At 38.5% G+C, this 14,504-nt stretch overlaps 1 protein-coding gene across 1 annotated transcript in view; it reads left to right on the forward strand.

The window, feature by feature from the left end:
• The window catches only part of LOC122065382 (N-terminal acetyltransferase B complex auxiliary subunit NAA25-like), a 30,387-nt gene that overhangs the window by 2,237 nt on the left and 13,646 nt on the right, over nt 1-14,504 (forward strand). The window contains exons 4-6 of the mRNA XM_042629191.1: nt 3,784-3,877; nt 3,978-4,096; nt 6,284-6,354. Of these exons, the coding sequence (XP_042485125.1) occupies nt 3,784-3,877; nt 3,978-4,096; nt 6,284-6,354 (284 nt within the window). The remainder of the gene's footprint in view (nt 1-3,783; nt 3,878-3,977; nt 4,097-6,283; nt 6,355-14,504) is intronic.

Consider the following 14,504-nt stretch of genomic DNA (forward strand, 5'->3'; position numbering starts at 1 on the left):
AGAGAATTACTGCTCTTAATGCTCCCGCATCAATGTAACTAACAGTGCAGAAGGATCTGATGTTACTTTTAGCTGTCTCCCTGTCCTTGTATAAACCTTCAAAGACCTCTGCATTTCTCTCCTTAAACAAGTTCTTGATTAACAAGCAAAGCAGAAGGTAGAAACTGTAATGGGTTACTGAACTCCCTAAAGTAGAGTTGTTAGAAATCAGAAAATCAGGTTTACAGGTAAGTAGGAACTTAGACTGCAATTAGGAAATGTTAATAACCTGAATAAAACCAATCTGTTTGACCTCAAATTTTAGTTGCAGGTTCTGTTTAATAGGTACAGAGGGCCTGCAAAATCTGTTTCAGTTCTGATGGCTGGATTATAACAACAACAACCACTCAGCCTTATCCCAACTAAATGGGGTTGCCTACATGGATCATTGCCCTCCAATTGGCTCTATTTGACGTTATACTAGATACAAGGCCGAAGCTATGCATGTATTTATTTACCGCTTATCCTAAGGTCATTTTAGGTCTGCCCCTAGCTCTTTTAGTTCCTTCAATCTGAATCAAATTACTCCTCTATGCTGGAGCATCCAAAGGCCTCCGTTGAACATAGTCATGCCACCTCAAGCGACTTTTTGTAGCTTATCATGTATCAGAGCTACCTACAAATTAGCTTGAATATGATAGTTCCTTACTTTATCCTTCCTAGTCTTGCAACTCATCGATCTTAACATCTTCATCTCTGCTACACTAAGTTTATCTACATGGTGCTTCTTAACTGACCAACATTCTGCTCCATGCGTTATAGCTGGTCGTAAAACTGTCCTATAAAATTTTCGTATAAGTTTTAAAGGAATATGCCGGTCACAACACTCCGGACATACCTCTCCACTTCATCCATCCTATTTTAGTTCTTTGTGAAACATCATCCTCTATATTGCCTACTTTATTATTTGATCGAGCCCATTATCCTAAAATAATCACCTTGCCGCACTTCCTTCTCATCAATTTTCACCACCTGATTATCCATCCTCATGTAACTAAAGTTACACATTCACAGAACACTTAAGGAAACTCGTCTTGAATGTCTCTTGTTAATTCATCTATGATAAACGCAAACAAATAGGAGCTTAAAGTTGATCCTTGATGTAACCCAAATTGTATTTGGGAATTCATACCTTGACCCCCACAGTTCTTATACCAGTCACTGCTCCATCATACACATCTTTTATTATGTCCACATATTTAATTGAGACACTTCTCATCTCTTGTACTTGCCAGATTAACTCTTTAGAGATTGTCATAAGCTTTTTCTAGGTGAATAAAGACCATATGGAGATCCTTCTTGCAATCTCTGAATCTTTCCATGAGTCTCATTAGTAAATCAATAGCTTCTGTTGTGGATGTTCTTGGCATAAAACCAAATTGGTTAATAAGAGTTTAGGTGAGTTCTAATAACCCTCTCCCATAATTTCATAGTATGACTCATTAGTTTTATGCCTCTATAGTTATTGCAGCCTGAATATCACCTTTATATTTGTAAATTGGAACCACAATCCTTCTCCTCCATCATTTGGCATTTTCCTTGTGCTCATAATCTTATTAAATAATTTGGTTAGTCAAGATAAACCACAAATTCCTAAGCTCTTCTACACTTCTATTGAGATCTCATTTGGGCCTTAGGCCTTGCCTACTTTAATCCTCTTTAAAGCTTCTTTTACTTTTGACACCCTGATTTTTCATATGTATCTATGACGTGGTGTTTTAATGTGTAATGTAGTCTTCTAGGACACTTTACTCAAAGTGTATTCATTTAGTAGACTGCAGAAATAAAATTTCCATGCCCCGTAATGTCCTCATCCATTATTAGTACTTTACCATATGCACTTTTAAAACATCTAACATGGTCGAGATCTATGCTCTTCCTTTCCCTCATTTTAGCTATCTTATAGATAGCTTTTTCCCTTCCTTTGTGCTTAGATTAGATCTCAATAAAGATCATATTTTGTCGCCCTTGCTTTTCTCACAATCTTCTTATAAGTTTCAAGTAAATGTATTATAAATTATAGAGAAAACCTAGTTCAACTAGGAAAGCTTCAAATTGTAGAATCAACGGAAAATTTCAGATGATTGAAAAGAGATTTCAATTGAGATATTCTGTGAATTAAAATAAGGAAAACAGATTTTGAAAATTGAGTAGAAGTTGAATTGAACTAGGGAACTAGAATTCAATTAAAATTTGAGTCCTAAAACTGAAACTAGAATGCAAGAGCAAGTAGGAAAATCGATATCAAGAACTTGGTTTAGTCAAGTCAGCAACTTGAACTTGAATTTATGCACAAACCTAAAACTGAAATTGATAGAAGAATGGTAAGTTGCAGGGTAGAGATTGAAGAATTTTTTACTCCTGACATGACTAAAAAAAGCATAAACCAACTGATAATCAAACTATCTATTTAATTAACCAGTAAAAGACTTGAAAACAATTCCTATCCTAACTGGAACTTCAACTTAAAAAATTTAATAAAGTAAATCCCTATTCTTAAGTCATATCCTTATTTTAGGCCCATTGAGATGGCCTATTACGATGAAAACCAATTGGACCAAAGCCTCAACATGTAGAGATCCTAACCAAGGCTTATTTCCTCTAAGATTAGTCCATTTTCTGATTTATCTGCAACAAACTGCCATGCAATCTTTTCTTTCTTCCCCATGCTTTTGACATCCAGCATAGACAAGTTACTTCTATGTGCTTGGAATACCAAAGTTGTTACAGAAAATCTTCAAGAATCTATACAATTGAGTCCAGGTAAGCTATTTTTACGATTATGATAATTTAGAATTTCTACCCATAGAGCAAGTAAAGAAGTAGACCAAAAATAGTACTTGATTTGGATATGGATCATAGAATCACCAAAAACTTGGTCCAATAAAACAAACCTATGCTTACAGGAGATTCTATGATATCTGCCATGTCAACTTCACATAGAGCTAGAAGATGAAATTACTAAAGAGATCTTATAATGTATTGTTTAAGAGATTAGTTACTAGTCTCATTCGAATGTCAAAATTTGAATTAGATGTACTCCCTTTCATGCATGAGTAATTCTCTTGAACAATCTATGAAGATGCAGATTAACGAAGAACTCGTTTATTCATCTTCTTTAGAAATTCCAAAATTAATTCATATGATAAAATGTGTTAAATTGAATTCTTGCTGACTTCTCCAAGATAAATGCATATCCATTTCAATGAATGACAAGTTGGTGGTATATTTTTTGCTTTCCTTGCAAGAAAAGATTACAATGATGATATTTGACTGACAAAATGGTTGACTGAGAGAATATTTTTGTCCAGTCCTCCAGTGGCATTCTGAGTTAGATCGATGTCTGTGCTGACCACTATGATTCCTCCCTCCTGACAATTGGGGTTATAGTCTAAGTCAATGATGTTGCATCTAGTTTGTATCTGCATGAATTTCCATTTATACATTCTTTTAATTATCCTTGGAACAGACTCAGAGAATATAAGATGGTGCTACATGCAGAAACTTTCCTTCTTTTTAAATAGTTTCTTTTGAATCAAGTTCTTATTGAAATAAGTATTTCAACTGTTTTCTGATGTCTGAGAAGTTTTTAATTTCATTATTCTTAAAATGCTGATTTTATTGCACCCATCCTCTGTCCCAGAAAGGATGTGGACTATGCCCCTTCTATTCATTTAGATTGATTATTCTTACAGAAGATATCTATAAAATTGCATGTACTGTGTGCTTTGGAGCATCTTGTAGGTGTCCTGCGGAGATGGGGGGGAGAAGCTGTTAGGTTTGGCTGAAGGTCTGCTTAAGAAGCATGTTGCTTCTCATAGCTTGCATGAGCCAGAAGGTGAGCCCCATTTTCCACTATCTTTTTTATCATAATCAAATGGGTTGAAAATTTGTGTTTCTTTGCGCAATTATTCATGAAACAGTTATTTTATGTGCAGCCCTTCTTGTTTATATTTCTATCTTGGAACAGCAAGCGAAGTATGCTGCTGCTATTGAAATTCTCTCTGGGAAATTGGGATCTCTTATAGCAATCGAAGTTGATAGGCTCCGCATGCAGGTACTTTCTGAAGCATTTTTTTTCCTGAATTATTATTGTAATAATATTTTGCTCCCCCCCCCCCCCCGCCCTGAATTGCCATTGCAAAATGGGTTTTCTTGCCTTGTTTCTAATTTCTGATTTTCCCCATTGCTGTAGGTAAATGCTTGATGTTGCTTTATCTCCATGGATTTCCATTTTATCATAGTAGATCATTAATCAAGTAGTTCTGTGCACAAAGAAAAAGTTAAAATGCACACTCCCTTGTGCATTGCATAACCGCTATGAGTTCACACCTTTCAGTGCACACATGCAAGAAAATTGGCTAATTATCCTGTACTTTTCTCACAATTTGGGTATTGGGATGCATTATTCAGTTATTTTCTCATTATAATCATTTGTGTCTATTTTCTGGAAGGCTTGCATCTTGTCTCTTTTTTACCTGATCAAGCCTCCGCTTCATGCTGCCAATTGTTTGCATTGGCGAATCATTTTACTGGCTTGTTCTGTGATAAGATTAATTGAAGACAACATACTTCATCTGTGGCTTTTAAGTGGTGTGCTATTACTGATTTAATTTGAAAGCTGAAAGGTTCACTCTCTATTATTGCATGAGTAATAGGATAATATAAATATGCACTTGCATGAATGCTTAAGAAAACATGGGAGTATCTTCTGCATGAATTTCTATGCAAGAGTATAAAAATTGGCTATTTTCCCCGAGTTTTCTGTTTTTCTCTGAGGAGGGATGTTTGTTTGACTCCACTATCATATCTCAGATGCCTCATATGAAATGGTATTCCCTTTTAATATAAAAGAAAAGAGAAATGCATTACTAATTGCCATATTAGAACTATACCTGATTAGATAATATTCATGTTCCTCATAAAGATGTGTTTCGTTGAGCTGGGGCCAGTACATTTCCTCTCAGAAGTAGATGGCAATGGTGTGGGTCAAAAGACCTACCTTTTCCTGTTCATACTGCTTGGGGTTTGGTGTGGCCTTTGCAGTCTTATAGATCGGTTTTGTATTAAAAAAAACAAATGGACACACCCTGTGCTGCTTTGCTTACATGGCCTTGCCCAATTATCTTTCATGCATGGGGGAATGTGTTGGGTCAAGGTTGGTCGATATTAATAGCATAGTTGTCAAGGCGACTAGGCAACCTTAGGCACTGGAGGGTCACCTAGGTGAGAAGGCACCCTAGGCATGCAATAATTGATTGATTATATATAATATTGCAATGATAATTTTATATAAATATGCTTATATGCAACATAGAAGCTATATCAATGTAATATGATATATCTATGCGAGTAGTGACCTAATATGAGAAAGCCAACATATTAATAAACAAAGCATTATAATATTACTATATTCATAAAAAAAACAAAGCAATAAATAATTCAACATAAACTCATGAAGTGTCACCCAAGAAAGAGCCTGGACGACTAGGTGATGCCTTGACAACATTGATTAATAGTGCCAGGTTACTAGTAGAACCCGCGACTGCTGCCATCCCTACCTGGTGGGAAGGCTGCAGTTGCTTTTTCCTCCCAAGATTTTCCCTGGTGGGAGTTAAAATCAGGTCTTTTGCTGTTTCTTCCATGCGCTCTGCGTAGAATATTATATCTTCATGGAACCAAAGACATTCTAGGTTTGCAGCAACTGTTGGATCATTCTGTCAAGCTAGAAGGGGCTCCGCCCTAGTGCAATGAAACACTAGCAACCTGCCAACTTCTTTAGCTCATGGATACCAAAGTGGCTGGAATAAAATAATAATTTGGTAATAAATATGGCGGCTTCACTGAGAAAAATAATTCCATTTATTGCTTTTGCAATAAAATCTTTTTGTTACTCATAATGGGGAAGAGTGGATGCTTGAGTGATAAATTATGTATGCTTTGATATGTCTTTGTCATTAATGTGATTACTTAAGGAACAAACAACTTAGAATCACATATTAGCAAGGCCAAGTACTTGATATGATTAATAAATCATGTGGGCTAAAATATATATTTTTTTCCACACTGTCCTTGTGGGAAACCTTTCTTCCTTTTTTCTTGTAAATATTTAAATTACATGTTCTTGATGGGTTTGCTAGCTTTAAATTTGTTGTTTAATAGTACCATCAGTAGTAGATTATGATATTTTGTCATGATTCTAAGTTATCTTTTACCTCTGCACTGTTTGACTTTAAGTTGACAGGGGAGACTTCTAGCTCGGGTGTGTGACTATGCTGCTGCTGTGGAGATTTTCCAGAAAGTTTTAGAATCATGGTATGATTATGGAAGCTTGTGTTTGTATGAGGAAACTTTTTCTGCAAAGCCATAAACCTGCACTTGGTGATATTTTCTTAAATGTGTGATGGACTGAAAGAGACTTAGAAGGAGGATATGCTTTGGGGACAGTGGTTCATTTTATTGTTTTGTGTGTGTGTGTGAGGGAGAGATCATAATAATAAAATTTTCAAATAAGGAAGGAAAAAGGTGGAGACAAGCGAGCCAAAACTCACAAGACTCTCTCCTCCCCATTACAAGAGGGTAGAATGCAAAAAAAAAAAAAAAAAAGGAAAAAGAAAAAAGAAAAAGAAAAAAATCAAGAATGACATTTGATTTTTGCAGTCTTTGGTTTCAACAATGTTTGCACAAAGCTTATGTATGCTGGTGTAGCGGAGGGCAGGTTCCCATACAAATAACAACATACATACCAATTTGTTTAGTTGAAACTTTTTTTTTTTGGGTGATTTAAAAAATTCATTACCAAAAAAGAAGAAAATATACAACCCCTTTAGAGGGGAGGGGGAGAGAAAGAGCAAAATCCCACACTCAAGTGGAGGGCCTATTCCTGATGATGGAACAAGAGAGCTCCCAGGAATTTACAATATGGAAATTTCTAGGGGAGGGACTAAAAGTGGAAGAAAGATGAGAAATCTTGGCCTTGACATCAAAAGAGATGGAGCCTCAGATCTTATCCAAAGAGCGAGAGTTGGAGTTCCATTCCCTATCATTTCTTTCCATTCAGATTTGATTTATGGTTGGATAGAAGGCGAGCTTTCCCACAGTATCACAAATAGACTTTCCCTGAAAAGTCATATCAACCCAAATCCATTCTCTATGGAATGGGAGAATTCTTCAGTTGGATGGGCAACACTTGCCAAGGATCCCTTTCCAGATGGAGGATGAGACAGTGCAGGGAAACAAGAGATGCTCAGCACTTTTAGGTTCCATACAGCAAAGGGTGCACATTGGGTCCATTGGGATGCCTCTGAGGATGAGGAATGAGTGAATAGGCAAAGAGTTTGTGAAAACTATCCAAGTCGTGAAGCTTTGGCGGGGGATGTGATGCTTGAACCATATGAGATTGTTCCAAGGGGAGGGCTGACCATGATTTCTGACAAATTCCCAAGCAGCCTTTGAAGAGAAGAGCTTGGAGGAGGAGGGCAACCAGAGAATAGAGTCTTGCCTATACCTTTGGGAATCCGAGATGACAGGCAAGAAGCTCCAAATTTTATCGAGCTAGGGCGTGGATTGAGTTGGGGGGGGACCAATTGCCAGAGGATAATGGTGCTTCACTTCTATTCAAATTCTTAATTCCACATCTTCACTAGCATTCGAATAGAGGCAGCAAAAAGGAGGGACTGCAATCTGACGCTGATGGAGGAATGACTGTGTGGGGAGGCACTGAGAGAAAACCCTCCATACAATGAAGCGATGGGGATTGTGGGGATACGACTTGAACCAAGCCAAGTTGCGCTACATTTCAATGCAGCCACGTGCCCTGATGAGGTCATAAGCTGACTTCGCGTTGAAGAGACCCGACGATGAAGTAGACTAAGAAGCAATATCACCACTGCTAATGGGCCTTCTGGGTATGTTCGGCGAAGCATTCCAAATGGAAAACAGAGTGGGAAAGGGAGGGGGGAAGTCCAACTGTTAGACCGAATGATGCCTGATATCATATCCAGACCTATAAATAACTCCATAACCAATTGAGTGGAGACAAATCCATATGGGCCAATGATCTAAGTGATCTAACAAAAATTTCGTGGAAGCCCCATCGTCAATCAACAATTAACAGTCCCGCAGACAAGATGATGGAGATTTAGGATCTTGTTCCAGACTTAGGAGGCATCAAAGATTAGAGGAACAATCCAAATGAAGTCATTACGCGGGAGGTGAGAATAGACCCAATCAACCTAAATACTCTTCCGTTAGCCGCTAGCTTCCATATTAGATTGAGGATACCTGATTATTGTCATATTTCATTCTTCTCAGGCCAAGACCCCCTCATCATTTTTAGGAAGGCAAACAGACTAACGGAGGACCAATTGATCGGACGAAGAAACTCTGGATGTTTCGCAACCCTTCCAAAGAAAGGTGTGAATGTGAGACTCCAACTTCGGAATAGTGAATTGGGGAGACCGAAGATGCCAGACCAATTAATGTAAGAGGATTAGAGGATGGAACTAATCAACTCAAGAAGGCCGGCATAAGAAAGCAGCTTGCCCTTCCAAAGCTAAAATATCTTATCTAAGAGACCCAGAATGGGACTGCAATGGTGAATAATCAACCTTTCGGGGATCAAAGGTAAACCAAAATACTTAACCGGAGACAACCCAAGGAGAAACCGGATTTTTCAAGTAAGTATGACTTAAAATCCTGAGAAACCCTAGCTAAGAACAAAAGGGATTTAGAGTGGTTGATGCGAAGGTCATGCATGCTTTCGAAGTGATGTAAAGAGGACATCATGGACTCAACCAATGAGATATTGGCTTTGGAGAAGATCAGGAGATCGTCAACAAAGGTAAGATGGGAGATCTTAAGAGTCTTACATTTCAACATGGGGGAGATGAGACGTTGATCCATACAAAGATTAGATGCTTTGGGAAAGCACTTAAAGAGCTAAAGTAAAGATGTATGGGGATAAGGGGCAGCCTTGACATAGTGGATGCAAAGAATCCGGTATAGCTACCATTAATGAGCACAGAGAAGAGGGGGAGGAAATGCAAATTAGGGGTGAAACAGGTCTGGGTTGGGCTAGGTTTATTAAAACCCTAACCCAAACCTAGGTCCCCAAAACTCAACCCAACCCTAACCCAACCCTACCGGGTTCATGCTCAAGCCCAACCCTGTAACGCCCCTGGCCCCATTAACCTTGCACAATATTGTCCTCTTTGGCCCATGGGCCTCAAGGCTTTAAAACGCGTTGTACTATGTTAAGGAGGCTGGAGGTTATTAACTAGCCCAGTAATCTCTCTAGGCGATGTGGGACTAAAGTTTACACATCCTCACTGATCTCCCAAACCCCCTGGTACCTGCCATATTCTTGGTGGGGATACCTCACCAATCTCCCAAGCGGGTCTGGTACTTGCCGTATTCTTGGGTGTCACAAACCCTATCGGGCTCAGGGTTAGGTAGGGTTGGGTCGGGTTGACCCTAGCTGGTCTTCTTAGTGGAATCACATTCTGATAAGTGCTAAGAGTCTAAAGAGAAAGAGTCCCTTCTACTAATGAAGTTCTTTTGTTGGTTTTCAAAAGCTTAGGAAAGCTTCCTTGTCTTTAGTTACTTCATTCATCCATACAACAGGATACAATGACATTATGGGCTGAGTTAAATCTTGGCCACAATGGAAGTCCAGGTTGAGAATTGTCGCCAAATCCCCAAATGGGTCAAGCCGAACCCAAAAAAATTAGGCAGGTGGAGTTGTTTTCTGTCAATATGTGCAATGTTCCAGTGTAAAAAAAAATTCAACATTTTCAATTCTAAATTTCAATAATTCCATTTACTACAATAGAGAACTCAAAAGGGAACGCAAATTCTAAAGGAAGAGAGAAACAAGACTTGTTCTTCAGTTAAAAGTTTAAGAAATTAAAGTCCAATGTTCATTGTCATCAAGAAGACACCATAAACAACCATGAAACCAAATAGTCCAAATCTGTATCCAGATAGTGACCTATCAAAAAAAAAAAAAAAAAAAGAAGAAGAAATGAGATAGCAAAATAATAAATAACCAAAGCAAATGGAGAATTAAAAATTCTCATACAAATTAACAATAACAACACAAAAACATCAAAGGTCTCTCTCTTGATACCTGATAAATAAGGTAGCTTACTTTAAGTCATCAGACGCTCCACATCCCTCTAGCTTCATGTGTATACTGATGTTGACTGGGCAAGCTGCCTTGATGATCGCAGATCTACTAGTGGCTATTGCATATATTTGGGACCCAATATGGTATCATAGAGCTCTAAGAAGCAACACACTGTGGTTCGCTCCTCAACGGAGTTTGAGTACAAGGGCCTTGCCAATGCTGCAGCTGAACTATTATGGCTTCATCAACTATTGCTTGATCTTGGAGTTTCATTTTCCCCACCAATGCTTTACCGTGACAACATTGGAGCCACCTATCTGGCGGCTAACCCTCTTTTCCATGTATGTACAAAGCACATTAAAATTGACTTTCACTTTGTACGTGAACATGTGGCCAATGGTAGTCTCTGTATATGGTTTGTTGCTAGCCCGGACCAGATAGCTAATATCATGACCAAAGGGCTACCTATCCCGCACTTCTGCAATCTTAGGGATAAGCTTGTTGTCTGTTCACGGCCGCTTCGCTTGCGGGGGCGTATTACGGATATCCCGCACACAGCAGATATTCCATACACAAGAGATGTCTCACACACAAGAGACGTACTCCAGTGCAAGTCTTCTCTCCTATGCAGTTCTGTAGATAAGGATCCACAGTAATAATCAGGGTTAGACTCAGGGCGGGTCAGGGTCGGGGTAGGTTTTCTATGTGATGCAGTACCAACAAGGGTTTACACAAGGAGAACCAAGACCAAGGTCGACCCAAGTGGCTGACTGGGTCGACCCAGATCTGGCCCAAGTCAGCCCACGGCTTGGGCTGCTAATGGGGTTACTAATTAGTTATTTAATTTCTATTTTGAAGTCCTAAATTAGTTTCTAATTTCAAGTCATTGTTAGTTTCTAATTCCTGTCAAGACTAGTTTCTATTTTCATTAGATTCTAATTTCCAGTTTTAGTAACTTCTTGTAATCAGTTTTTAGTAACTCTAAGTTACTATTACTTGTAAACCCTCCCCATCATTATAAATAATGATGATGGCTCTTTTAATGAGCCACGATTTTGACTAATAAGAAAAAAAACAACTCTCTTGTTGCTGCCGCTAGGTAACCCTGGCTGTTCCTTGTGTTTGATCAAGGCCTAGGGATTGGTGTTTGATCCAATCGACACTCTGTGGCGAGAAGTGCAAGTGGATTGCTATTATTTTCTGGTTTTCTTTATTGGATTATCTTCTCCGGCAGAACAGGTAAGTAACTGAACCATTCTGCAGAAATTTTCTGGGTTCTGAATCTTTGTTCTTCCCTATTCTGTCGGCCTATTCTGTTGGGAGTTCTGGCCACCCGATGGCCTTATGATTTTGGTTGATTGTTAGGATCAACCAGAGGAGGACTCGATCCAAGTTTGGTGCTGATCAGACCATGGTTTGTCTGGTTCTAAATTTTTTTCAATTCTGCCGATAGTGTTCTCTGCCCAGAATTGATTTCTGTTTTCTTTAATCTGTGTTGAAGTGACTGCTGTTTTTATTCTCCACTGAACTGGACCTTCTAATCAGTAATTAGATTTGTTATTAGTTCCTTAATAATACTTTACTGAAGTTCCAAAAATTACTGCCAGATCTCAGAATCTGCTGTCAAAATCAAGTTCTGATTTGGTTCTCTATTCCTGAGAGGTTTTTATTCTAATTGGACCTTATTCAATACTCTATTTCTGTTGCTGAAATTCTATTTGTTAGTGCAAACTCTGCTACCTGAAATTCCAGATTCTGGATCTGATAATTCTGGTTTTTTCAAGGACTGTTGACTGGTTTAGGTTGGACTGTTGTTGCTGTCTACTATTGGGTGGTTATTGGTTGTTCTTTGGTTTAACTTTCCTGTAGTCTTCGGTCTGGTTTGGTGGTCCAATCCATCCCTACATTACTATGCCTCAACCCAGGCCCGGCCCAACCCCACACAGGGTTGGGTTGGGTTGAGCCTGGTTGGCCCTCATAGTTGGGTTAGACAGGGTTCGAGCTCAAGGCGGGTGATGTAGATAAGTCACTTGGGCTTATTTTATTGTAAATAAGCCTTAGGTTGTGTTATGTATGTGTTGGGTCTTTGATCCCATGAGTTTTCTTTGAAATGGGCTACTTTAATAGGCCTAAAATATGGGTAGAAGGTAGGAAAACGGGATTTTATTCATTAGTTTAATTAGTTGCTATTTAATTCAATAAAGGCCCATTAGGCCATTAGTTGGTTGTAAAGTCCTATATGGACTATTAGTTAGTTAGTCCTACTCCATGTTGGAGTCATAAAGTCAAGTCCTAGTCCTATTTTGAATTCCTAGTTGTAGTAGGAGTGTCTAGTCCTATTGGGAAACTAGCTCCTAGTTGTAGTGAAAGTTTGCATTTATGAAAGAAAGTTTGCAACTAAATGCTTAGAGCAGCTGAGATAGCTGTGGATGAGAAGCCCAGGCTGAGATAACCACTTCCTTTATTCTCTTTCGCCCTTCTCAACCCTCCATCTATTTTATTTTTCTTTTTTTATTTTATTTGTTATAACATTCAAGAGATATAATTCAGATTCTGATAAAAGTCTGCAGAAATCAGAACCGATCAGCAATCCTAGTGGGAATAGGAGAGAGATCGATCTCCTCTCTTTCTCTCTTCTGTACTCTGTTCAGCCAGGTCTTCAATTAGGGTATTCCAGGCCTTAAAAGGGTCCCACGATCCTTACCTAGTCACTGTTGGATTCATTCGGCTGCTGTTCTTGAAGGTTCTTCTCAGTTTTCTCTCCTATGTCAGAAAATCAAGAAAGCTTGTAACTTCACAATCAGCCGTCAAAATCCTCTCAACTTTGGGGGTTTTTGTACCCTTCCTAGGGACCATCTATGCCCAAGAGTGCAACTCAATCGGACTCCTACAGCCCTTGCCGCACCTCTCTCTCTTTAGCTCTATAACAGGTCTTTCTCTCTCCTATTGGGTTAGGTTTTGGGCTGGTTTTGCTCCTATATGGGTATTGTATCCTTGGGGATTTATTTGATGGTATTATTTCTTTGTTTCTTACTCCTATTTGTATTGTTTAGGGTTATAAACTGCGGAGTCAATTACTTGTAATCTAGCCCTGCATTAGCGGGTTAGGGCGGGTTTGAATCGTCAGGGTTAAACTTACACCCTAATGCAAATGGAACCATTAAGAGGTATAAAGCAAGGTTGTTTGGAAAAGGCTTTACTCAAATCTATGGCATTGACTACTAGGATACATTCGCTCTTGTCACCCCAAAATCTATTTGAGACTTGTTGGAATACAAATTAATCTCTCATACTCGACCAGATAATGCATATGATATAGGGATTGTTACCTTGTTTTTACATGATCCACAGATTGAACATCTCCAAGGCAATATATTGGATTCTAAGGTACTTGAAATCAACCTTTGGGACAAAGATAGAAATGGCAAAGGTGTCTTGGGAACTCTTTATCTTTTGTCAAAAGAAAGAAGGGGTGGGGGGAGAAGAAAAAAAAGTGTCCTGGTAATTTTATTCTTGTTGTGTTTGTCTTTTGTTATGGATTACTTGATTTATTAGCAGTGAACCTTTCCTTAATTTTATTTATTTATTTATTTTTACATTTTAGCATTCCATTATTAATCCTTCTTTTATCTGTTGGAGAGAGAGAAGAATGAAAAAATTGCTCAAAGTTTTGTGCATTTCTGTTCTTGAATGATGGTGAGTTCATTATTCTTATCTTCTCATCTTCACGAGTTCAGCCAACCCTTGACAAGTGCAGACTACATTGTCCATTTGATATTTCTTTCAAAGTGGTTTACTGGTGGAAAGATCAAACTAGTTGCTAGGGCATGAATTTACGATTTGGGAGATCCAAATAAGCTCTGGGATAATTGATGCGGCAGTTATGCTTGCCATTTCTCCATGGATACCCTGGAAGTGAAACACTATTGAATGAATCAGAGAATACCAGAGTTATACAAAGTTAAGGAATTGGACTTTATATGCACTCCATTGTCAAGACTGGTAGCACTCTTCCGCTATAAGATTGTCAGGAAAATAAAATGAAATCTGTCCCAATGCTTTAACTTTGCTGGAGGAGGATCAGGATGACATGTGATGCACAGATAAATCACAGATGTAGGCTTATTTTAGTGGAAATAAGCTTTGGGTTGGGGTATGTATGTGTTGGGCCTTTGATCCAATGAGTTTTCTTTGTAATGGGTCACTTTAATGGGTTATGGGCCTATTATATGGGTAGCAAGGTTCGAAATCTTGTTTCGTTTCGGTGCGTTCAGAAACTGAAATTTCGTTTTGTTTCGGCAAAATTTAGGTTTTTTTTTTTTTTTTTTTTTTTTTT

This window comes from Macadamia integrifolia, unplaced genomic scaffold (assembly GCF_013358625.1).
Source record: "Macadamia integrifolia cultivar HAES 741 unplaced genomic scaffold, SCU_Mint_v3 scaffold1989, whole genome shotgun sequence".
NCBI lineage: Eukaryota > Viridiplantae > Streptophyta > Magnoliopsida > Proteales > Proteaceae > Macadamia > Macadamia integrifolia.